The 24,902-nt window shown below is 40.4% G+C and overlaps 1 protein-coding gene across 3 annotated transcripts in view; it reads left to right on the forward strand.

The window, feature by feature from the left end:
- gphnb (gephyrin b) overlaps positions 1-24,902 on the forward strand; it is a 79,177-nt gene that overhangs the window by 24,749 nt on the left and 29,526 nt on the right. For all 3 annotated transcript variants that reach the window (XM_067482289.1, XM_067482290.1, XM_067482291.1), the window contains exons 2-8: positions 2,791-2,869; positions 11,716-11,773; positions 11,896-11,988; positions 15,373-15,467; positions 15,846-15,912; positions 20,332-20,604; positions 21,872-22,006. In XM_067482289.1, coding sequence (XP_067338390.1) covers positions 2,791-2,869; positions 11,716-11,773; positions 11,896-11,988; positions 15,373-15,467; positions 15,846-15,912; positions 20,332-20,604; positions 21,872-22,006 — 800 coding nt within the window. The remainder of the gene's footprint in view (positions 1-2,790; positions 2,870-11,715; positions 11,774-11,895; positions 11,989-15,372; positions 15,468-15,845; positions 15,913-20,331; positions 20,605-21,871; positions 22,007-24,902) is intronic.

Below are 24,902 nucleotides of genomic sequence, written 5' to 3' on the forward strand. Positions count from 1 at the left end.
AGAGGACAGGAAGTTAGTTGGTGTGAGAGAAGAGGATGCAGAGGACAGGGTTAGATGGATGCACATGATTCGCTGTGGCGACTCCTGAAAAGGAACAGCTGAAAGGAAAAAAATAAGAAGACTTATTTTACATGCTAACTACTAGTTACGGATCCTCTGTTATGTTGTTAAAAATATTTTATAGGAAGGCAGATTGAAGCATTGGTTTTTCTTTAAGCACAATATTCACTAAATGATGGTCTTTATTCTAAGATCAAAAATGAAAATCTTCCTTATTGACCTTGAAAATCTATTTTAACAAAAAAATAAACTCTACTTTGACTTTAACCCCCCTGAGAAACAAATATCAGTACTTTTTAGTCCACTACAATTCTAATCAAATTTGTGTTACACATTACAATCACATGATTTTACACATTTCATAATTAACCACTGTGTTCATTTTTTTAACTTAAGTTACAAGTGACACAGAACTAGCTTTATTAAACCAGGTGCAGGTGGGCTGCTAGTCCCTCCACCCACAGCCTTAATTAAAATCCTTGTTTGAAATATTAGCAGTATTCAAAGGGAGCCGGTGTTACCCGTACAGTAGCACATACAGCTAAAGTGAAAATCCCCGGACTGAGACATTGGTTTTCTGTTTCCCACTGGACCTTTAGGTTGCTTTGTGTGTATCATGGGGACGAGCGCCCCTGGATTGGGGTAGGGGGTCCCCATATTGCAGCGGCACTTGTTCTGGATCCGGTTTGCTTAGGTAACAAGTCAATGTGTTTAATGAAGCCTGAAATGCAAGTTGCTGCTATATTGCAGATTTTAGGGGGCACCAGAGACGATGGTGCAGCGCAAAACCAAGCTGCAGATATACCTGGAAGTAGTTGCATGGGTGGAGCTTTGAAGGTGGAAGGAAGCAGCATCATAATTTTCCCCTGTCCCTGTCATTCTTCCTCGTCCGTCCTTCCTTGCTCTTCTCCTTTTTCTTCCTGTGTCTTCAGCTCCTACACAGAATCCCATTAATATTCCTTTGAAGCTTGTGTCAGCTGCAGCCAGATCTCCTTCTTCCTCTGTGCCCCAATATCTCCTTCTCCCCCATGTTTTGTTCTCTCTTTTCTCTCCTCCAAGCTTCTTTTCCATCCTATTGTTTTCTGGAAGGAGTCACTTTCCCACCATTTCTACAAACTGGTGCAATAAGGAGGGGCAGTTTTAGTACCTTCAGTCAGGACTTCCCCTTGATACACACACACACACACACACACACGTGCATACACATACACGGGGTGGTGGGTACCGATCCCTTTGACAGAGCGTGTTGATTGGCTCAGAATGGTTGCTGCCTCTTGTAGGAGAGAGGAGCGGCTATTTTTAGATCAAGGGGTAGCTGGGAGAGAAAGACTGAGGAGGGCTGTGTGTGTGTGTGTGAGAGAGAGAGAGTCTGTGTGTTTGTAAGGAATACTGCAGCATTGAAGGAAGTTCCCCGTTCACGCACGCACACACAAACACACACACACACACACATGCACTTATGCAGCAGTGCTCCTATAAAGGCAGCATGGTGGATATTCCATGTGCTTGCTTCCCCTTTTCTCTCCTCCCCGAATCGTTTTTTCCTCTCTAGATCTAACCCCCTCCACCCCCACCCCTGCAGTCTTTCTGTCTCTCTTGTTTCCCCCTCTCTTTCTCTCTTTCTGAGCTGGCTTGGTGTGCAAATGTCAGCACTCCTCCATTCATTTGCCAGAGCCCAGAGCAACGTCCTGCACCCTCTGTTTACCTCTGTCTCCACAGTGCTGCTCCATCGGCTCTTTTTGTCTTCATGAAATCCTTCCTCGCCTCCATCCTAAACTCTTTTCATCCCCTCTTCTACACCATAACCTTTCATTCTCTTATCCATGCTGTCCAATCTCTTCCATTTTTTTACACCATTCTTGCTTCACCCATCCACTCACCCTATCCCTCCACCCCTCCCCTCGTTCATGGATCATGGCTCTTCACTGGAGTAACATCATGACATTTCCAGGGTTGTCTACAACTAGCACATGTAGTTTCTGAATTAACTCTACTGCACCACCACAGCATCACCTGCCCTCTGGTGCTTTGTTTTATATCTATTTTAAGACACAAGTGTGTCCGTTCATGTTTGGGCTTGCTTTATTCCATCCATTTTCCTCTCCACGTGTCCTCGTCTTGCTCCCTGTCTCACTCTATCTGTCACTCTATCCGTCTGTGATCACCACGATGACTCATGTGGCTCGCACCTGCTCTGCAGTCGAGATGTGAAACGTGGTTTGTATAAGGCGAGGTTGAAGATGATGAAGGTGTGGCTTCACATAGGCTCAGTGTGATCAAACAGGGCGAAGGTGGTGGGATGAGATAGAAATGTTGAGTTTCCTCAGATGGTGTTGATATTTCGTTCGGAGCATAGCTGGTGTTGAAAACATAATGGAGACAATGTATCAGCTACACCAGGCATCATTTTTACAAACAGGCACACACCTGCTGTATAACAATGGAAACTGACAAGGGGAACTGTAACAAATGAGCATCCTATTTTCTCTAATTTAGACAAAGTGCTTTAGCCTTATGAGTCCAGTTAATTTTTAGCATATTTCATAATTTTCCTTCCTTGAGTAATCACAGGTGGCATGATTTAGAAAAATCAAAGCTTGTGAATGTGAGAATATTTGGGAATGAAACCATTTCCAAAAATGTCTGCTAGAATCATACAGTGTCATTTATTTGAGATTTCTTATGATTTTGTGTGCTGATGTTTTCTCCCGTTTGTCTATTTCCACCCAGTGAGCGACAGCTGTTTTCGAAACCTTGCAGAGGACCGCAGTGGAGTCAACCTCAAAGATCTCGTCCATGATCCTTCCCTGTGAGTATTGGCCTTTTAGATAAATTAATGTACAGACGGAAAATAAAAGCATTAAGTAACATTTTACTTTCATTACCACGTGTGTGTAACCTAAGGTAAAGTTATTTCACTTAACTTAAACGTACTGCACAAAAATGATGCATGAAGCTCTCTGCATCTGTGCATCTCTCTGTGGTAGCTGTCTTCTTTTTTGCAACAGTGTAACTAAGAAACTAAAAATATCTCTTCAGCACAACATGTCGGGGCTCAGTGTCACCCTATAAAGAGAAATTCCCAGCATGCATGGCGACAACAAAAGAACTGCAGCACTCTCCTGTTTAAGGATGGCTGTTGGTAGGCTTGAAGGAGTCATTATTTGTTCAAAGAGTCTGACGGAGGTGAAATCAACAGTTGTTTCCATTAGCAGGCATGAAAGAGCATGGGAAACACATGAAAACAATAATCTCCATCGCACTTAAATGTTAAGTGTATGTCCCAACAGACATATTAAGCTGTCGTTTCTGCATTTGTTTGAATAGCTTCAAAAGGGGCGTGTTACAATCCCTCGGAGATTATTTGACTGGTGAAGGTAGCTGAGGCTGTTTGTATAGTTTTTGTGATTCTCATCAAAAAACTGTGTCAACATTTTAAAGTCAACATTTTATGAGAAGCATGAATGATTCTTCTAGAAAGGAATGATTACTTGGAAAAGGAAGACTCAAGCTGTTTAAAAGCAGACTGCTTTTCATCCAAAGCAATTTACAAGTGAGGTACAAGGAAAGCAAAAATCTAAGTCAAGGAGAAATCATTAACGAAGATGTGTTTCTGTTTAACAAGAAGCAAAGACAACAAAGAACTGATAGGATTTTTTTATTTTTATTTTAGATTTAAGTGCAAGTGCAGAAGAGTTAAACCTGATGCTAGAAGCTACAGGAAGCCAGCGCAGCGAACTAAGGATTGATGTGACGTGTCTTTGTGGCTGATCATAAATGAGAAATGCTACTCAACTGCATGCATCAATTGCAGCAATCGTGTGCTGGCCACAGGTGACCGGCGTCAGAACACACAGTACTGTACAACGCAGTATGCTGCATATTGGGCAGCAGATCGGTCTGAGGGCCCACACTTTCCCCTATCCACCACAACATTAAAACCGCTGTAGTTTTAAAGTCGTGGCTGATCGGTATATCATACCTCTGACAGTCTCAGTCACTGGGCCATTCTTCATATGGACACTGAGGCTGCTCACTTGTCACAGCATCCCCCCCATCAATATCACTGCGTGCACACCAGATCACCACTGTGGGACTGGGCTGATCCACACTTGTCACGTCCTTTGCGGTGTGTTTATTTTGAGGCTGGGACGTGACAGAGTGAGTGTGAGGCGGCTTGTGCAACATTATGGGTGTTATGCTAGTCATCTGGCATCATCACATGCTTAGTTGAATGGTGGAGTGCACAGGGGGACATTTGGAGTTAATTTGTACTGTTCTGTTAATGAATGCATTCATGCACATGTGAGCATAGTTAAATTCATGTACTAATATACATGGAATGTCAAGGAAGTTACAAGGTTGGCGGCTTTATTCACATAGTTTGAGCTTGGGGAAATTGTCTTGTTTACAGTGTGAGCTGCTTTGTAGTTACACACAATTAAGTTCTTTGAAGGGTTTTTATACTAGAAAGACATGAACAACTGTATAAACAATTTTGTCTCGAAAAGATACCATGCTGCAGATGCTTAAATGAATCCAAGCAGAAAACATTAACCTTGTCACTGTCCAAGCATCATTTTTGAAACGTCTGCTCCTATGTTCAGATAAAATGAGTAAAAGCCAAAGCAGACCAGTATTAATTTTCAGTAGCTATGGATGTTTGTGAATTATAATAATAGCACATTATTGTACACACGTGCGGCTTTATAATTTGCTTTCAATGCTTGTGGTTAAAAATAGAAGGATGCTGTTAATAGTAAGTGGACAACAAAACTACAGACAATGTGTCAAGTTGGACTCCCTTTTTTTGTGTATCGTACCTAAGAGGGGCTTAGTATTACTCAATAAATGTATCTAAAATAATATACGCAGCAAGGTGGTGGGGTGTTAAGTGCTGTTGGGGGGTTTGCATGTGCTTACCTGGGTTTCCTCTGAGTGCTTCTGTTTCCTCACAAAGTCAAAAGACATGCATGTGAGGTTAATTTGATACTAGTAGCAGCAACCTATTACAGTTTAGATCTTGAGTGGCTTTGTGTTCCATTTTAGATAAAATGAGTAAAAGCCCTAACAGAGCACTAATAATGTTCAGTAGCTACAGATGTTTGTGTACTGAATACTAAAAGCAGCTCCCCCATCGGTGTGTGAGTGTGAGTGTGAAGGGGTAAACCAGAAGCAGTGTAAAACGCCTTGAGTACCAATATGTAGAAAAGCATTATATAGGCGCAGACCTTTTACTTTACTCTTGCTACTAGAGAACTGTTAATTTTTCTAACGTTTGTAACCAATTAATCAATTTTGCGTGAGATGAAGCTCGTGTAAATGCAATAAAACCACCTCAACTGGGAAATAAGGAAATGGGATTTTGTTACTGAAAGTTGAGAAAAAGTTGTGGCCGTCTTATAGTAGATTTGTGCTACGATAAAGTCACTTTAGATGAAATAGCTTTTGTGTACAGTGCACTGGTAGGCTCGAGCTTTGATTGAACTTTGCCGTTAAACATTTAAATTGGACATTGCATCATGGCGTCAGTGTTAGTGTCCTTGTCTGCAGCGCTGTCCATGGTAGCTGAAGCACATGTGCACTGGTTGACCTGCCTGAGATTCTCCACGTCATGTTAATCCATGCCACACTAAAAGTCAGAGCTCCATCAGGTTGACCAGCCGGAACGCCGTGTCCTCAATGTGCCACTGCTGCTATGACACATACACAGAGACAGAGAAGGAGCAGGGGAAGGAAAAGAGGGAGGGCCTTTGGAGCCACAGCAGGACACATAGCATAAACTATAATCACAACATCTCCCAGGCATGCAATCAGTCAGGCTGCCCCTGGTTTGGCATTCAGGACCTTCCAGAGGTGTGCAGGTGGAGAGAAAAATGATTTGTGGAAAAAAATAAAAAAGGGAGCGAGTAACAGAGGAGCATCAAACTAATGATACCCAGACTCAAGGACACACAGATGAGGTAGAGGTGGATGGCTGTGGACAAGGGATTGTTCTTCTCTGTGTGTGTGTCTTGCTTCACACTGCATCCTGCATGTCACAGGTGTGTGTGTGTGTGTGTGTGTATTTCAGGTGTTAGGTTAAGAAAGCCTCACTCAGTGCTGACAAAGCAACTTTTGTTGTAACAACCTTTGTTTTACAAATTATCATAGCTAACAATAGCTAGAAGTTCAGTTTCAGAGTCAGGGGACAAAGAAACATACACAAACCTGTATTGTTAGAGATCCAGCAGCGGTAGGCTTTATATAACTGTAAATTAATTTTAGTGAAATTATGCATGCAGAGTTTGGTAATAAATATCCACATTAGCTCACAAATGCATATTAGTGTACAGTTTGAGTCACATTCATAATCAATATTGGTATATTAACACAGTCAAATGCATGTGGGCTCTGCACTTCCTGTCAACACTAATGAGCACTTTAGCCTCATTCAGCTCATTGTTTTGGCTCAGTTTTGATTTACTATTTCCACTCTGCATTTCCAGATGTAACAGGCAGCTGTGCACTATTAGCTTACTACCTAACTGCATATACACATGGTTAGCAACTATCAGCTGAACATGGTGGAGTAATTAACAGCTAAAGGAGGCAGATGTTTTCCCTGGAAACAGTGAAGAGGAAACCTGAGTTCAAAGAAGCATGATTATTAGACCTAATGTCCACATAGACACAAGTACAAGAGCTCAGTCATCAGCTCTAAAGGTGCCAATAATGCAAGTGAACAAAAAAATCTGATGTTGCAGGTTTAGCATTATAATGCTGTCAGGGATCAGGTCAGTGGTCAATTAATTCTGTTACTGGTACCTACATACTAAATTAACTGAACCTTATTGGCTCAGCAACACAAATATGTTGCATTATAATGATAAAATAGTGACCATAACATGTTTAGTCAGCATCCACAAGTCACTCAGTTTGTTTTTAATGCCTTGGTGTTAAACACTCGTTCATAAATGTACCTTACTATATACTATATACATACAAAAAATGTAAGTCGACGACAGAAACCATTTTGGATTTGTAGAATTTAAGGTTGCACCTACACGCCTGAGCATGTGTGTATTTTAGGTCACTTGAATTGAATTGAATTGAAACACGCATATGAACAGTGCTTGCTTTGCCACACATGTTAACTTTGTTGTTTAAATATCAGAAGTGTATTTGATATTTGGTGTAGCAGACATGGGTGAGAAAATGGAATGAAGGGGAGTCTGTCACCCAAAACAAGGCTGAGTTCTTACGAGGGTACTTGTGTATGGCGGGGCAGTGCATTCACCAAAGAAAATGTGACATTCTCTAAAATACTATGTCAAAAATGAAACACATCATATTCAGTAAGTCTTTGAATCGCATAAATAATATTAAGATTAAGTTATTCAATTTTTATTATTAAATATTAAATTAAATTAGGTTCTCCTAAGTCATGATGCCATAGTCATCTCAAATTGCGACAAATAAATACCCGCTCTAACTTTTCTACACATCTTAATCTCTGGAGCTTTGGAAATTATAAATCATTGAATGTTAAAAGTATTCACACGTGAGAAGAGAAAAAGGAGGTGTCATGTTGCCATAGAGCAAAATTACATTTGCAGAATTTGCTATTATTCATTCATTTTTGCTTTGTAACATTGAACGTAAAGATAACTCACTGATTTCCTCATATCAATAACGGAAACTTGAAAACGTGATTCTCAGGGAGGTTCTGAAGTGTAGCCTTCTAATTCCTGCCTGAGAAAATACATAAAGCGTTATATTATAACGTTATACTATACTGAACCTCACCTTGTTGTTTCTTGTCCACCGAATGATCTATTGAGAGTTCTGTTTTGCTATAGAGTTTTGAAATTATTAAAAACTATCACAAAACTACTGTGACACTGAAGACATCCTAAAAACCTGATTAATCTAAGGCAGGTTCTGAAACATTCCTATAATTATGAGGTTCCTAAGTCCCATATCGTGTAACTACAAGAAATGGATGTCTCGTTTTGTTTCCTTTTGGTGAATTCTTTTTCCTTCGCCGTACTTGTGTGGTGAAGTGGTCTGCAGAATATTTTCCTGCGTGTGTGTCTGTGTGTGTGTGAGACCCCTTACCGAGCCCTCAGAGCTCTCCGACTGGTAGGGTTTTTAGGAGATGGGCTTCTCTTCCCCTCCTCCTCCATCCCTCCATCTTTCCCTTTATCGGCTAACATGCTGAGAGGTCACCCGTTGAGAGCTTTCTCACATATGGACGAACCAACAACTCGGCCGTAATGGGCTCGACTCCACGCTACCACTGGGAGTGTGGAGATGGCCAGGATTCTCTTGTTCTCCCTGGATGGGGTGTTTGTGTGAGTTTGAGTGCCCTGTACAAAGAGCTTGTATTATTAATGAAAAGGCCCTGGCAGATGGGTCTCACATTGGAAGTGTCCCACAGCCACTGAGATTTGCAGCTGGCTCACATGCAAATGCATACTGTACTTTCCTGTCTTGTTAAGTGTGTCTTGGACGACTGTCCCTCCTTTTTCACTCTGTCTCATTCTGTCTTTCTCGCTTTATCATCTTCTATGTCCTCGTCTGTTATTCATAAAGAGGTTTGGCTTAGGCATCCAGGCTTTCAAGACAAATCTATGGCTTTGCACTTCTCCCACATGCACCTCACTTCTCTCCACTTGCCCCTCTCCTGTTCTCCTTTTTTTCCTTCCTCAGCCTCCACTGAGACTTGTCCTCACCTCAAGCAAAAAAACTAAAAGATCTTTATGCCAGGTTAACTACATCTAGCTTTCAGTTTAAAGAGCAGCTTTGTACAGTATATTGTAGCCACTGCTGTAGAAATATACGTAGATAAGTGTGATTACCTCACTGATATGTGGTTTTCTTAAGGCTGCACAGCTGCCTGGTCCTAATCCTTTGAGTTCTCTCGTTGCATTGTGATCTCTGATCACTGTCATTCCAGATTTTTTCCTGCCCACATTTCCTCCTTAAGGATGATGGTTCCCCACTGTTCTGGCAGGTTTTTATAATGCTTTGGACATTTTATAGTTCTTTCAGAAATCTTCTTGATCGCTCTCTCTGTTTGATGCATCCCAACAATTTGACCCTTTTGACATAAGTTACATCTTCTTCATGACCACAGGACATGTCTTCTGACATGGTTGATTAAGAAACGAGAAGCTACTCATTGCATCAGTTAGGGTTGAATAACTTGTTGGCAGCCGAGACATAATAATTGCATTAATTATTCAATGAAAAGCTCTTAACCCTTTGTTTATTTACTTTTAGGTGGTGACTTGTTAAGATTGCCACTTTGTTGTGATCAAGAACTTGGTGAACAGGGTTTAATTCATTTGGCTTTCTGACAACCAGCTTTGATGTGTGTTTGGGGTCACTGTCCTGCTGTATTTCAGTGATCTAATTTGAGGCTGTGCTGAAGAATTCAGAGGTAGGTCAGCGCTGCTGCATAGTAGCTCAGTAGAGGAGTGTTGTCTTACCTTTGCCTCATTGCCATGAAATTTAAATGATATAAACAACTTTTTAGCCAAAAACAAAAACAAAAAGCTTACAGCTTACCCATTGCAACCACAGTAGCAGGCTGAGCACACACCTCTCAAGATGGTGCCCTGTCCCCCAACAGTCAATTCTCTTTTTGACAGTAGTGTGAACATATACAGTACAATACATTCATAAACACCTACAGCAGGCCTTCACATGTGGGAACATGTACACGCAACACATAATGCATACTCTACATAAATACACTGATAACCAAGATATAACAATAAAGTTAGACATATGCAGTTAAATTAAACTTACATTTACTGTGGAGGAGATGTGATAGTCTGTGATAACCTTATCAAACAGCGTTTGCGCAAGAAGATTCATATGCATAAGACTCCACTAAATGGCACACATTGTCTATGTGACAATATGGATACATATGTCATGCAGTGTTTAGTGTGTAACCTTAAATACAAATACAGTTCAGACAAATTTACTGTATGTTAACATATACAAATACCTTTAAAGGCTTTACAGATGTATGTGTGTACTTTATAAAAACTCACATATAAGTACTTCCACTCTGTCTACCAAGGCATGAAGTTAAACATATATTTTCAGTCTATTGGAATGCACATAAAAACACACGAATATATGAATCACATCATTTAAAAACTATTTCGTGAACATGTAGCTTGTTACTCACCTACAAACACTTAAAAAATGTCCAGTCAACAACATTTTCCTCCTGTCACACAGAAAGGCATCCACAATAGAAAAAAAAAAATGGAACACAAACATTCAGTAGCACAGTCAAGCTCTCACGATGAACAGCACAGCAACGGGAGACAGGAGGGGTTGCCTTGGAAACCACGGGAAGGAACCCTAGTTATTTGTGTTGAGCATAATTTCATTTAGGCTGAAACAGAGAGGCATAAAAACCCCAGGAGAGAGAGAGAGGTGATTTGTCCTGACAGCTCCTTTACTCTCCTGAGGTGTAACACACACACACACACACACATAAATGGTCAAATGCACATGCATGAACACATACAAACACACACTCACAGATGCATGCAGAGATGCCAACCCACCCCCCTCCCAAGCACATCAAGAGAAGTAAATCACTCGTGCCATCACAGGAATGTCAGCAGTGGAGTGTGTCTGTGTGTGAAGATGTTGTCATCGTTTACACGCACAAGTTAGTGGATGCCCCAAGTAGGCCTACATGTTGACTGGTTCATGAAAAACAACTTCAACTACTCTTTGTGTCTTATTAGCTTATTTTATTAGATCCAGAGAGGTTATCTCTGAGTTTCAGCCTTTGTCTGCATGCATGCAGTATTTTGGTGGGGCCTTGCTCAGCTTGTCTCTCTGCTGCTCCATCACACTGTTTGAAAGCTGAGCAGCGCCAATGGATTTTGCTACAATATTTCCAGTGTGCAGAAATTTACTCTTTTAAACTCAGCATGTGTAGAGTTATAGTCTCAGTGTGTGCAAAAGCATCTGAAAAGCAGAATAACAGAGGAGTCTTTAATGTTGAACGAGTCCATGGGTATTTGTCTGAGGGATGGTATCATGGCGTTTAAGTGGCTGATGCAGGGGGAAACAAAAATAGAGCTCCTTAAAAAAAAGGAAAAGGTTATATAAGGGGTGTCTGAGAAGAGCCTTCACCTTGAGCCTGGGGTTGTTTTTTTTGGGGTGTCATATCCAGGCTGGCCACTGGAGGGCGTTGCGGCTCGCTGTTCAGCAGCAGCAGCTCCGTCCTTGTCAGAGCTCCCTCTTCAGTGGGCTACCCTGTGGAAAATCCTTTCAAGAGGCAATGTTCAAGGGCATTCTCCCTCTCCTCTTTTTTGCTGTTTTATTTCTGAGTCTCTCACCTCTTTATGTCTCTCTTTTGGTGTCAGCCAGCTGTCTTTATTTCCTCTATTATTCCCTTAGTAGCATAGTTATAGAATTGATTTAAAAGTTGTAGTCAGCTGCATGGGCAGAGGTGCTGGAGGAGTATATAAGAAGAAAAAAGAATGTGTTTTATGAGATTTTTGCCACACACTCCTCTAGTTGTCCATTTTGATGGCAGACGACTAAAGAGCATATTCTTGCTGGCATTAAGAAAGTATGTACTACATGGATAACTGTTTGTGTGATGTAGTGACTTTCTGTCTTTCTCAGGTTGGGTGGTATGATCACAGCCTACAAGATAGTGCCAGATGAGATAGATGAAATCAAGGTAATCTGGGAATCTGTTTATCTACTGTATTTGTGCAGAATATGTCTGTGTTTCTGTCTTTTAATCCGCAGTGGTGATTCGTTTGTGTGTGTGTGTGTGTGTGTGTGTGTGTGTATCAACAGGAGACTCTGGTGGATTGGTGCGATGAAAAAGAACTTAACCTCATCTTAACCACTGGAGGCACAGGCTTCGCCCCAAGAGATGTCACACCAGAGGTGGGTTAACATGCTCTTCATTAGAATTTGTTGATTTAGAAATTATTCATAAGTGACTATTTTAAAGGCACATTTTGATTTTAAGGGTCTGTTGAATTGATGCTCGAGCGTGGTTTTAAGGTTTAGCCAGAAACCGGGACAGCTTGAAAGGAAATATAGACACTAAGAGGTCATACAGTGTAAGGGAAGTGATGCTAAAGTATTCCACTACAAGAGAAGTATGACGAGTACAGCCTCAAGAGAAGTATTCTCCAAGTTACCCGGAGGCAAAGGATGTGATGTCTCCTGCCTTGTTTCTGTCAGTGCTTTATTCACAAAACCCCCGGCCTGTTTTTGCTGATTACACATGTGCTAGAGTACTGATTAACGCATGGTGTAATTAGCCCCATAGTCGCATGGGAAATAAAGAGGCAGAAGTTAAAACCTCATTGATTCGCTTTAAAAAAAAAAAAAACTAATTGGGATCATGTAGCAAGCAATTCAGAAGTAATGTGTGGCAGGTGGCAGTATGGTCCCTTAATTGATGAATGATACACTGCAGCAGAGGAGACCTTACTGATTTTGAGATAGTTCCTAAATTAACTGTATTTGTACTTGAAATCAAATATTTCATATTTTGACCCAGGTTTTTATGGGTTGCTTATAGTTTACTAGCTTAAACAATATGTTGCTATAAATGTATTTAATTTTTGTCGACCCAGCATCATGCCATACTTATTGTTTCTAATTCACAAGTTCAGTGGCAGGAGAAACTTTAGGAAACATAAACATGAGCATTTTAACTCTTCAGCTTCATGAATCACATGTACACACACACACACACATTTACTCACATGTATTTATACATGTGAGATATATTTACACTGTTGTACTTATGTTAAATCAAGTTAAACACACACACACACACACACAGCAGGGGATGAGCTGTGGTTCTCAGGAGAATCATTAGTGCTGATCAATCATGGTAGACTGGTAGACAGCAACAACCTTCCTGGAAGGGGCGAGACATGTACACACTGCGATCACTGATAGCTCCTATTATCTGATTCAACTCTGTGTGCTGGAGACAGTGATACGTCTCTGTCTGTCTTTTTACATTTGAAGTGCATTTTAGATGAAAACAGAAGTAACATTTGTAGCTTTAATCATAAAGCTCTTTGTATAGTGAAGAAATATAAATGTTACTCTAACTTTAATTGTCCTGTTTATCTATTACTACATGTTGTTGTACATTGTACACCTCACTGCGTATCAATTGATATATTTAACCAAGTATGGCTCAGCAAGTTGAAGGCTGAGTCTCTACCCAGGCAACATGAGCACTTAAGTGTCATTTATCTTAGAACTCAGTCTGTGCAGTTCAACATTTTTAATGTTGAAGAATTCTACAACCATAGACCACAACCATTAAAGAATTTGTATGCGGTGTGTGCTTGAATCATTTGGCAGACCTGATTTACTTACATACAAACTAGCAGGCATACATTTGTTTTTTTAGTGGTGGTGGTCTTCTCCTTGATGTAAATCTAGAATAAGGAGTTAGAGCTCGCAGATCTGGGCTCAGTTACCTGCTTTTGTGATGTGGGTTTCTTGTAATTATCGCATAGCACAACAAATCATGATGCATGGAGCACGTTCGTTGGATATTAACTAGGACATTTTCACCTAAAAGTACAATGTGGACATTTCAATGCATACATCTAATCAAGGTTTTGATTCCTAGGGTAAGTATTTTTATTTAATTCGAAAACAAATCCCCTGAAGATACGAGGTGAAAGCACTTCCTACTTCCTTTGAATGTTGTAGTATGTTGGCAAACAAAACATGTTATTGGCCTGCGCTTGGAGCAGAGGGTCTCATTTTGTCATTCAGCATCACAGTCTAAAATCCACCCCCTCACTTTCATCATTCACATTAATTAAGACTAAACTTCATCCGTTTCCCCCAAATCAGATATCTTGTGCACTCCTTTCGAATGCGAACACGGTCTAAACAAATATGTCTTCCTCCTCCTTCAGGCATTTACTTCATAGGATGTATAAATCCAACCTCACTCCTCCCTCTCCCCCCACTCATCTTGCTTCCCTCCCTACACCCCTCTCCTCTCCTGAGTCCGAGCCTATGATGCTCATCAGTGGCTCCTCTCCTTTGAAGTCTTTTCTCTTCCCCTCTCCCTCACTAATGGTGCGTTTGAAGTGTCATTCAACTCAAGGGCGCCCAACACACACAGCTGGAGGAGAAGGTACTGTTGTATCTTCTCCACTGTCTATCTGTCAGGAACATGGTGCATCAACTGGAGTCCCACAAACATATACACAATCACACACAAACCAACAAACACATACTGCAAACATCTCTGCTAGTGACAACACCACCTCTGCTGGAAACCACTTGCTTGTGTGATGTTGTTTGTGTGCAAAGAAATCCCACTTGGCCGTCCAAAACACGGAAGTATATTTTGCACAAGTTATAATAAAGAGAAAACCCATCTTTAATCGTACAGACTGACCTGCAAAACGCCCAGCATTGTGTTTGTACAAGATTTTACCTTAAACAGTTTTTGTTTTTACACAAGGTAAATCTAAAAAAAGATTAAGTCATATTAACATGAAACTGTAATTAGATCCAATGGAAAAATCTAGTTAACATAAATAGTATTTACTCAAAATCAGTAGATTTCTTATTTTCACATTTCTCATTTTATTTGTGTGAACTGTTCAATTCCAATTGTCAGGGTGTAGTCACATTTATCATATTTCCCTATTGCTTATTACTGTTTTCCAAAGAAACAAATTAATTTGTACTAACACATCACACATCACACATGGAATGTATATCCGGTTTTTGTCTACAAAAAAAGAGTCTCTAAAGAGTATTAATTATCAGAAAATTCATGTTCAGAAGGCTGCTAATCCACAGAGTTTGTGTCAGGAAGAATTGTGAACTTCCCGAGTTTATTTCTTTCAACTTAACATTTCAAGTTGAAACACTACAAGTCAAGTTCTGACAATAAAAACCTAGTAACATTTGAAATATAAAACTTACATATTGGTGCTATGTTAAAAAAAGAAAACTAGTAGATTCACAAAATAATCATATGATGTAATCGTATGATATTTTACAGTGTGGTTATTTTTGGGTTCATTTTTCTATTATTATTATTAAATATCAACATCATCTCCCTATATAACGTACCCATAGCTTGAGTGTGGGTATTCTCACACCCACCAGTGTTTTCGGCTCAGATGGCACAGCTCCCACTTTCCCAAATAAACTGAGAGATGGAATAAATTCTCAAGTGTTTGAATACATTTTTCTAAAGCTGTTTAAGGCGTGCAGATGCTTTACAGTAACAACCCTCCTCTCTCCCTCCTCTCTGTCCAGGCCACTAAGGAGGTGATAGAGCGTGAGGCTCCAGGGATGTCTCTGGCAATGCTGATGGGATCCCTCAATGTCACACCACTAGGCATGCTTTCCAGGTGCTCACAGTTACTTTCTCTTTATGTAATGCATTTATGAAATCCTTTATTTTGAGCAGAAAGTCTCATTTTGAGATCACATACAACAGCAGACATACAGCGTACAGTTTGAATCTAATAGATAAATAATGTACAGTGCAGCTCCCTGCTGTTGGTAAAGGAGGACCACTTCCTCTTTTAACACCTAACATATTAGTTACTGCTAAATTTATTGCCAGTTAACATGTTTTGCACACCATGATACACTGAACTGAGGCTTTAAGGATGGAGAGGGTACATGCATACCCATAATATACCCATAATGAAGCCTATTTGTCACAGTAACACATGTTCCCCCTGTGCGCTCATTTTCCTTTGCTCTGTGTATGTGTGTTTCAGACCTGTGTGTGGTATTCGAGGGAAGACGCTCATCATTAACTTACCAGGAAGCAAGAAAGGCTCCCAGGTAGGATGTTACAAACACTCTGATCCTGCTGTGGTTGGTACTAAAGGTTTGCTTAGGGCTGCTGTGCAAGCGTGAGTAGAAAAATATTCACTATAGTGTGTTCGTGTGAGATGCACGATAAACTCAGAAACTCAGTCGACAGATCTGAGGGGATCAAAGGTGATCAAAAATATATTTTTTTTATTTCAGGTTTATCTTTCTGTACAAAATGCCTTATTTTCTTGACAAAATGTGGAAATGAAAGTCAGCAGTTGGCCTGGTGCACATTAGAGTATTTGTCAGATCTTAACCAATTTGAAAAATGTGGAAGACCACTATTGTTAATATTTTAATATTAAGAAAGCACACACTAAAAGATTTAATAAAAAACCCAACAATACACACTGAATTGATCCAGAGTGACTTTTCCAGCGAAGTGGGAGTTTACAGAAACACATTTGATTAAAATGCCACCTCAAAGTAAAACAAATGTGAAGGCTGCCGGTCACAGTGAACTAGCGATTTTTATGCCTGTTGTTTAGTGCTGAGAAACAAAAGCAGAGAAAAACAAAACAAAAGAAAAAAGTTATGACTGAGAAAGCAAAACCAGCATGGCAAATAGTTTTTGAAGCGTGAGCTGGAGAGGATCATGTCAGAAATTCATTTATGCCAATAATCTCCTCCGAACCAGCCTGGAGTTGGAGAAATCTCCCCTCCCCATTGCACAGTTTGGGGGGGGGGGACACATCTGTCTCTGCCTCGTTACACACCCGCTTCTCCTGATCGATTTTAGTATTTCTTTTAATCTATTACGCCACCTCTCCTCCATCTGCTGCCATATTAGTGTCTCGCTCATCAACCCCCAGTTAAAGTTAACGGCACACGCAGCCCATTGCAGGCTTTTATTATGATGACCTTCTGTCATAAAGATAACTGGGAAGTCCAGCTGAGCCAGCCAGTGTCAGGCTGTAGGCTTTGCCTCTTTTCATCTTATACACTGCACATAGTAAAAAATTCAGTCACACACTCGCACTTGCTTGTCCCTAAATACCCGTAGTTGTGATCTCGTTGTTGGCAGTTTGTCATTTTTCTAAACGGGACAAACTGACATTAAACTTTGTCAAACAGCTGTGATGTTGTTGTCAAATTATAACAGTTGTACACACAGCAACTTTGACTGATACTGTGAGTGAAATGTTTCTGCCTGCATTGTTGAATTTTTTTTTGTGACAATGGCTTCATCCCAAAACATTTCAGCTTTTTGATGTTAATGCTTCCACTTGCACTGATGATATTTACCTGTGGGGAGAACATTTACACCCACTGTGCAGACACTTGTACACATTGCAGTGACAGAGCATTACACGTTTACTAAAAGCAAAAACCACTGAACCGATTCTGTTTCCACTGTTTACTCATCACATTTGCGCATGTTGGGCAAATGTGGCAAATTATTTACATCTGCGTTGTACTCTGCACAATATCATCTGTCATGACTCATTTGCTGAATTCTTAACTTGTTTAGCTTTTTACATATAAGTGCGTACTTTATGTACATTTAGGGATGTTTCTGTATGGATGTGGCTTTGTTCTTTTGACATCAACAAAGCCCACGCGTCAGCAGATTCAGAAGCGTCAGAGGCTTCAGAAGCTTCAGCTTTTTTTTACCTGTTTTTTATATCACCAGCCAGCTTTTATAAACCATTACTGAGCACTGGGATGTCTCTGCTGATTGCCACTGTTTTCTTTCTGTCTTGTCGCCATACAGGACGGCGTTCAGATGCAGTACACTGGTACTGCAGGCAGCAGCACTGTCCCAGTGGGCTCTGTGCCTGGTGGCACATGGAGCATGCATTCATAAACACTAAATGCTGTGTGCAACCATGTTTGCAAATGTTAGCCGGTTATATAAAACTTTATTAAAGCCACATTGCCAGACTAAAGCTACAGGTAATCAGCAATGTGTACTTGGAAAACATGCAGGGCAAAGGTAATTGATGACAATGGTTAAGAGCCACTGAGCTAGGTTGACTGGGCTCCCTTAGATAAATTGCCCTAGGCCTCCTCCACACCTGCAAAGGTGAACAAGTCGAATTGCCGACCATCTCCAGAGAGCGTCCCACTCCGGGAATGAAAGGTATAGGATCAGTGTGCAAAAACTGGGCCTTTGAAAAGCTGTGCTGAACAGGTTTGTTTAAAAATACCACAACAATGTTGAGAAGGTTAGAAAGGGATCATGACCAAGACATCAATTTCATGTAAAAGTGAATTGATCAAATACAGTCTTTATTTCAGCAGTAAATTTATTTAATTATTTTTTGTCTTTTCGGCTCGTCCGGTGAGTTCAGTGTCGCCACAGAGGATCATTTGTTGGCATGTTGATTTGGCACAGCTTTTACACTGGATGCCATTTCCGACGCAGCCCTCTCTTTGATTGGGCTTTTCGAGGCCCAATCAACCTCCAACCCTATGGTCAGTAGGCGGCCAGTCTACCAGCTGAGCCACTGAGTTTTTATTTCAACAATAAACAAACATGCTATATTAATCATCCTGACATTCAGATTGGCCTTTTTATCTCAGGATAATTTCTACAAAAATATTTCTATATAAAACACTACTACATAAATAAATCTAAATATAGACGCAATGGGCATTCAGTTTAAAATTAGAACTTAATTTGTGAATCAGCAGTGGATTGTCTGTCCTGTGTCTCTCCTCTTCTGTCCCTGTATAGCAGAATATAGATGTTAAAATAAAGCAATAGGAGCGCAATAAAAAAGCCTGAAAGATTCACATGTGCTCTCCACAGACACTCAATCTAAAAAAGGTTGTCAAAATATTCAAAGCTCCTGATTGTAGATGCGTTAAAGTCTTAGTCTTCATTGTCTCTTATTTTTCCTTCTTTCCTTTTCCTTTTTTCTTGTAGCTGTTTCTTTCCACTCCTTTATCTCTTGAGATCTCCTCTTCCCCATCTCTCTCACATGCTGTCTCTCTCCCAGTCTCCCCTTCATCCTCTCCTGCAATCTCCTCTCAGAACAGAAGTGTCTTTGCCTCTTCCTCCATCCCTCTCTGTCTCGCGCTTTTGCTTCTCATCTGCTGGCAGTATATCCAGGGATTCTGCTCTTTATGATTCTTGACAGCTACTGTCCTCCAAGACAAAACATTGAATAAAGTCAGGGGGAAAACAGTCCTAATGCACCTAAAAATGTCTCCAGAATTCAATGGAATTGCAAAATGGGAAAGGGGATTTGTTTGCCTTTTCACAACATGAATCCTCACTCTTTTTTTTTTTTTTGCACAATGCCTTCTCAATTTCAGCCTGACCCAATCACACATCTCTCAGATTCACTCAGATGTCAGTTGCAAACACACCGCCACAAGCTATAAACTGTTTACTAGGTGCAGAGAGTTTTCAGCTGTCTGTGTGTGTGTGTGTGTGTGTGTGTGTGTGTGTGTGTGTGTGTGTGTGTGTGTGTGTGTGTGTGTGTGTGTGTGTGTGTGTGTGTGTGTGTGTGAAGGTGGCGTACAGGTTAGTATTGAGCTCAACAGAATCACTGGCAGGCTTGTGATCAACTACTGAGATGAAGCCATCTAATCTCATTCATTCACTTGTCTGAAGAGTCCATTTCCGTTTTGGATGTTTTGATGCACATTGGTTAAGAATTCCAGTCATGCATGCATCCAGTGTGGATCCATGGGATTTAAATTCACTCAAATCCAGGTTAACTTTGAGATATTTAATCCAGCTGATGATGTGCAAACATTAGAACAGGACATGGAGAAGAGATCTTGCAGCCAGCATAGATATTGTAAAGTGTGGAGGCGATTAATAATGTATCTTCTAAATGCTTAAAATACACAGGAAGATAAATAATTTCGCAGACTAGCTCTTGTTTTGGGAGTGAAGAGAATGGAGCATTTAGCATAGCTGAGGAGCCCACAGGCACACTGACACACAGAGAGACACCAGACAGGGAAAGAGAGATGGTGGGAGGGTGGGAGGTAGCAAAAGCTAGTGTAACTGTAGCCAGAAGGAGGCACTGTGATCTAGAGGAGGAAATCTCAGTTTACTATTCTGCCGCCTCGCAGAGTCACGAACTGTACATATGTTACACAGAATTCAGCTGAAACAGAGATATAAATGTAATTGATTTATTTATATATACAGTGAGACATCACTCTGCTTTTTATATTTGTTCTGTTGTGGCTAAATTCAATACAATCTGGATTTCTATTGCACTAATATTAATTAATAATCTGCCACTAATTAATTCTTGTACTTTATTTAAACTTTTTTTCTTGACTTACTCTGATTGATATTTTTCCTGTTTATTACATCAAAGACAGTGTTACTGATATCTATATCACTCACACTACATCTCTGTGACTTATTGTCTCCTCTTCCTTGAACTCTTCCCTCCTCTCCACCTTCCTTTTCAGGAATGCTTCCAGTTCATCCTGCCGGCACTGCCGCACGCAATCGACCTCCTGCGGGACGCAGTGGTCAAAGTAAAAGAGGCTGCAGATGAGCTGGAGGACCTGCCATCGCCACCACCGCCCCTCTCACCGCCACCAAACAGTTCGCCACGCCGCCAGACAGAAGACAAGGGCGTGCAGTGTGAGGAGGAGGATGAGGAGAAAAAGGACAGTGGCGTGGCGTCCACTGAGGATAGCTCTTCTTCCCACATCACCGCCGCATCTATCGCCGCCAAGGTACCAAGAAGGAGGAGAGGAGAGGGGGAGGGTTGGTTGTTACACAAATTTCACAGTCTTCTTAGACTTGACTCCATCCATTCATCTTCACCTGTTCACATATCATTCATGTAAGGTTGTGTTAAAGGGGCCGTGTGCAAAATTCAACATCACAAAGTCAATAAAAATGCTGGACCTGCTCCAGCCTGTCAAACTTAAGGGATGAACCAGCCTTCTAAACCAAAACTGACGGTGCATTCAGGTGCTCATCAGCAGCTTATTACATAAAAATTCCCACACTCCCACTTCTATTCTTAAATGGCCAAACACCTCCAAATGGCGTCTTGTCCAAGTTTTGTGATATTTATGTTTACACCAAAAGCTGTTTTATTTTAATGTAATACTTAATGGACAGTGTAGCAGTTTCACTGTAACCACCATGTATCTATTAACAACAGTTTACAAGAACATTGTTGTGCTTCCTTTGCTCAAACCATGAAATGGCCCTCATTGCTTTCATTAAGTATCTGGCTGGAGTACAGACAACAGGCTGCAATAAATGTATGGAACAGATCTCAATATCCTCATTTGGCAAAATAAAGCTACATTTCTCAGTATAATTGAGGACATACAGCATTGCGACTTGATTTTGATGTATTTGTCCCACATTTATGTGAACTACAAAATTCTCCATTCTCCAAATTAGGAACCAAGTTTCCTTTTAAATTTTGCTGACTTAATTTCTTGCATGTAGTGAGTAATAAAAGGCGAACAACTCTGATAAATGAGATGCACCATATTTGTACACATAACTGCAACTTGAGGATAAAAAAGCAAACCTGTCCTTTAACATAACTTTGTCATAGATCTCTGTATGTCATATAGCATGTCTGTGTACTTCTACGCTCTGTCCATCTCTGTGTGTCTGCTCTATGCAGCCATCATGTCTATCATCCACTTCCCTCCCCTGGACTCGCATTAAGGCTCTGTTGTCAGGGTAACATCCCACCGCATTGTCCAGTCACAGATAGATGTTGGTAAGACTCAGCACCCTGAAAACTCAACATCAACATTTCATATTTTAAAGTCATTTGTCTTCCATCAGCAGTCATGCAATTTTGACTTAAAATCTAACCATTAGTGTTTGTCTATATAAATCCAAAGTGTATGAATATACTGTAAATACGTGTGTGTGTTTGTGTGTGTGTGCCTGTGCTTGCTTATGGGTCCTTGGTTCGTGTGTATGTGTGTGTGTGTGGTGTTTATATGCACACGTGTGTAATCTCAGATCCCAGACTCCATTATCTCGCGGGGTGTGCAGGTGTTGCCCAGGGATACAGCCTCTCTCAGTACCACGCCCTCAGAGTCACCCCGTGCACAGGCCACCTCCCGCCTCTCTACCGCTTCCTGTCCCACACCCAAAGTAAGTCAAATCCCTCACAGACACTCTCATAAATGCAAGTGCATACACACAGACATAGTATGTAGCTATACAAAATTCCTAATTCATTCTTATTCCATAATTTGTACATTATAACCTGATTCTCTTGACTAGTTGCCTTAATTCATTCTTGATTGTATATTTTTAATACATTTTTTTTACTGTATAACAAAGTAATGCCAACAGAAGGTCTATTTATAGCTTAAGTTATGTAAAAGTGAATTGATTAAATACAGTCTTTATTTCAACAGTAAATTATAATTTTTTTTGTCCTTTCGGCTTATCCCGTGAGTTCGAGGTCGCCACAGCGGATCATTGTCCGCATGTTGATTTGGCACAGTTTTTACGCTGGATGCCCTTCTTGACGCAACCCTCCCCAATTTCTACCGGACTTGGACCGGCACTGCACAGCTGGGGATGGGAATGGGCTGTTGGGGGTTATTAAAGGTTTTAAATTCGATGACCTAGTTTTCATCTGAGAGCAACAACTTTAAGGTCATCTTGAACAAGATGTTTTTCTGCTGAGTTTCCATGTTAGCAGATCTGTCTACTTGACCTTTGATAACCTTTAGTTGGAATTATTTTGTCAAACATGTACCATGTGTTGTAGCCATAAATTCATAAACTTATCAAGTTTTTACCAAAGGTCCTAACTATATAGGTTCATACAGGGATAGAAGTGCCAAGACCTCAATCAAGTAACACATACAGTAACACACATTTACACGTCACACTCAGTCCTGACTTCTGTTTTCTTTCAGTGTCTCAACCTGGCAAAGTTTATGTTTTGTGTTTGTTTCAATGTGTTTTATGTGTTAAAGCCCTTTTGTTTGTTTGTGTGTGAGTGTGTGCATTTGTGTTTTTATGGAGACTGCAGGTTGTGGTTCTTTTGCTCAGATGAGTGTGGCTACAATATTATTCCCTAGGTTTATTTCAACTTATTGCAATTTTTGAATATGTACCATCAGTTGTATCGCCCTACCCGGCCTTCAGCTGGACACTTTCATATTCTGTCCCCTTGTACCCCTCTTTTTTTCTTTAAAGTGTCTTTGCAAACAGTTTTGCTACCTGTGCACCAATGATTTTGAACTCTAAGGTTTTAGGCTTGACAGTGTCATTTGCATATAATAAAGAGCTCTACTTTGTTATCTGTCCATATACGCAACTCAATATAAAAAGGTTTTGTAATATGAATTGTCCAATTATCCTTCTGTGCTCTAACTAATCTGTCCTGCAGGTTTTTAACATGCAAAATGGAGTCAAGTATCTTGCTCTGTCTCCCTTTCTCTCTCTTTTTCACCTCATCTGTCAGTCTTACGTCTCTATGTGTTTTTGGGACAGCAGGCAGATGCCATGGGAGTAGATGAGGGGTTGCCATGGGAACAATAGGATGGGATGTTAGTAGGTGAGGGAGGGCCTGTGGTTAGACTTGGTCATGCGATAGAGTAAACAGCCAGGAGACAGTTCTTTCTCTGGGCTCAGTGCTGTTTGTGGAGGCGTGAGAGGTCAGCGCTGAACCCCAGCAACACATTTTTAAAGAATTGATTGAAAATGTAGATATTTAAATATATAGCTCAGACAAACTATGATCAGCGGGTACCTGTAGTAGACTAGAGAGAATAGTTAATTTTCAGGTTCAGGACAAGTTTTGGTAAATATCCTTTTGATTTTTTTTCTTACCAGCAGCTATTTTTGTTTTTGTTTTGTTTTTGTTGCAAAAAGTTGATTAGCAGTAATTATAAATGACAGCAGCTTAGCAGTACTGTGTTTTCCAGCTCTTGAGAAAAACTGAAAAAGCATAAATTCTCATCTTGGTCTCTTCCAAAATCAATTTAGGATTTGATTTGTCGCTATAAAAAACATCCCGAAATTTTGTGGATTTATTCCAAAAAATAAGCTGGCAAACTACTTTTAATGCAGTTCTTTGCACATCATCATCCACATTGATTTCCAATTGTCTGAGCCTGTTTTGCTATCGAGTGAGCAAAGATGCCAAACATTGCAGCAGTGCTATTGGGTATAGTGTGCCACTTAAATGTGACATTTAAACACTGTTCTGCAAGCTAATTCAGCTGCGTCAATGTAACTGAATGTAAAAGATTTCCTGCTCCAAAACACCTTCCTTATTGCTGTCATGCTGTCCTCGAGAGCTTCCACTGCCTTCTTTGGTGCCTAACACAAGTACATAGCATCTCTTAGTCCCTTCTTGCTTTGCAGAACTCTACTAGCTACTTTATCTTTTGCTTCTGCGCCATGATATCAGTGAGAGTGGCGCCTCCAGAAAATGTTCATAGGGGTGGCCAGATGGGGCCAGTGAAAATGTTAGGATGGCACACCAATTCAGTCTTCCTTGTCGTAACGTAGATTCGGTTCAGCCTGGGGCTGAGCAGTGCGGGCCACTTGACTCTTTTCATTTAAGATAGAATATGCATCAAACACATTTACCTCAATTTTGAGAAACACACTAACATTTCAGAAAAATACACAATGTTTCAAATTATTTTCAATACATCTTGATTTGTTGTAGCTGTTTCAACACCTTGGCTGAACAAAACAAATTGAAAAAAGTGTAATTAATAATACATTAATAAAAATTAAATAACAGGGTGTGAATGAGTCAAATGATTTATTTATAAATGAAAAACTTCTTAAATTATAAATTATCAGCATTCTTTTTAGAACAGCTTAATTTGTCTTTTGGCAAAAACATCTACTATATCATTAAGATTTATGCTCTTTGCTCTTTTTGTGAGCTGGCTGAGTTAAGGATTGAAGTTTACAAAATGCGGCTTCTTTTCACTTTAATTAAACTTGCGACTGCACTGTTTCTTCTTCCGCTTCTTCCTCTCAATTTTTGGCAGAATCAATGCTTTTCCGC

Source organism: Channa argus, chromosome 17 (assembly GCF_033026475.1).
Source record: "Channa argus isolate prfri chromosome 17, Channa argus male v1.0, whole genome shotgun sequence".
In the NCBI taxonomy this organism is placed as follows: Eukaryota; Metazoa; Chordata; class Actinopteri; order Anabantiformes; family Channidae; genus Channa; species Channa argus.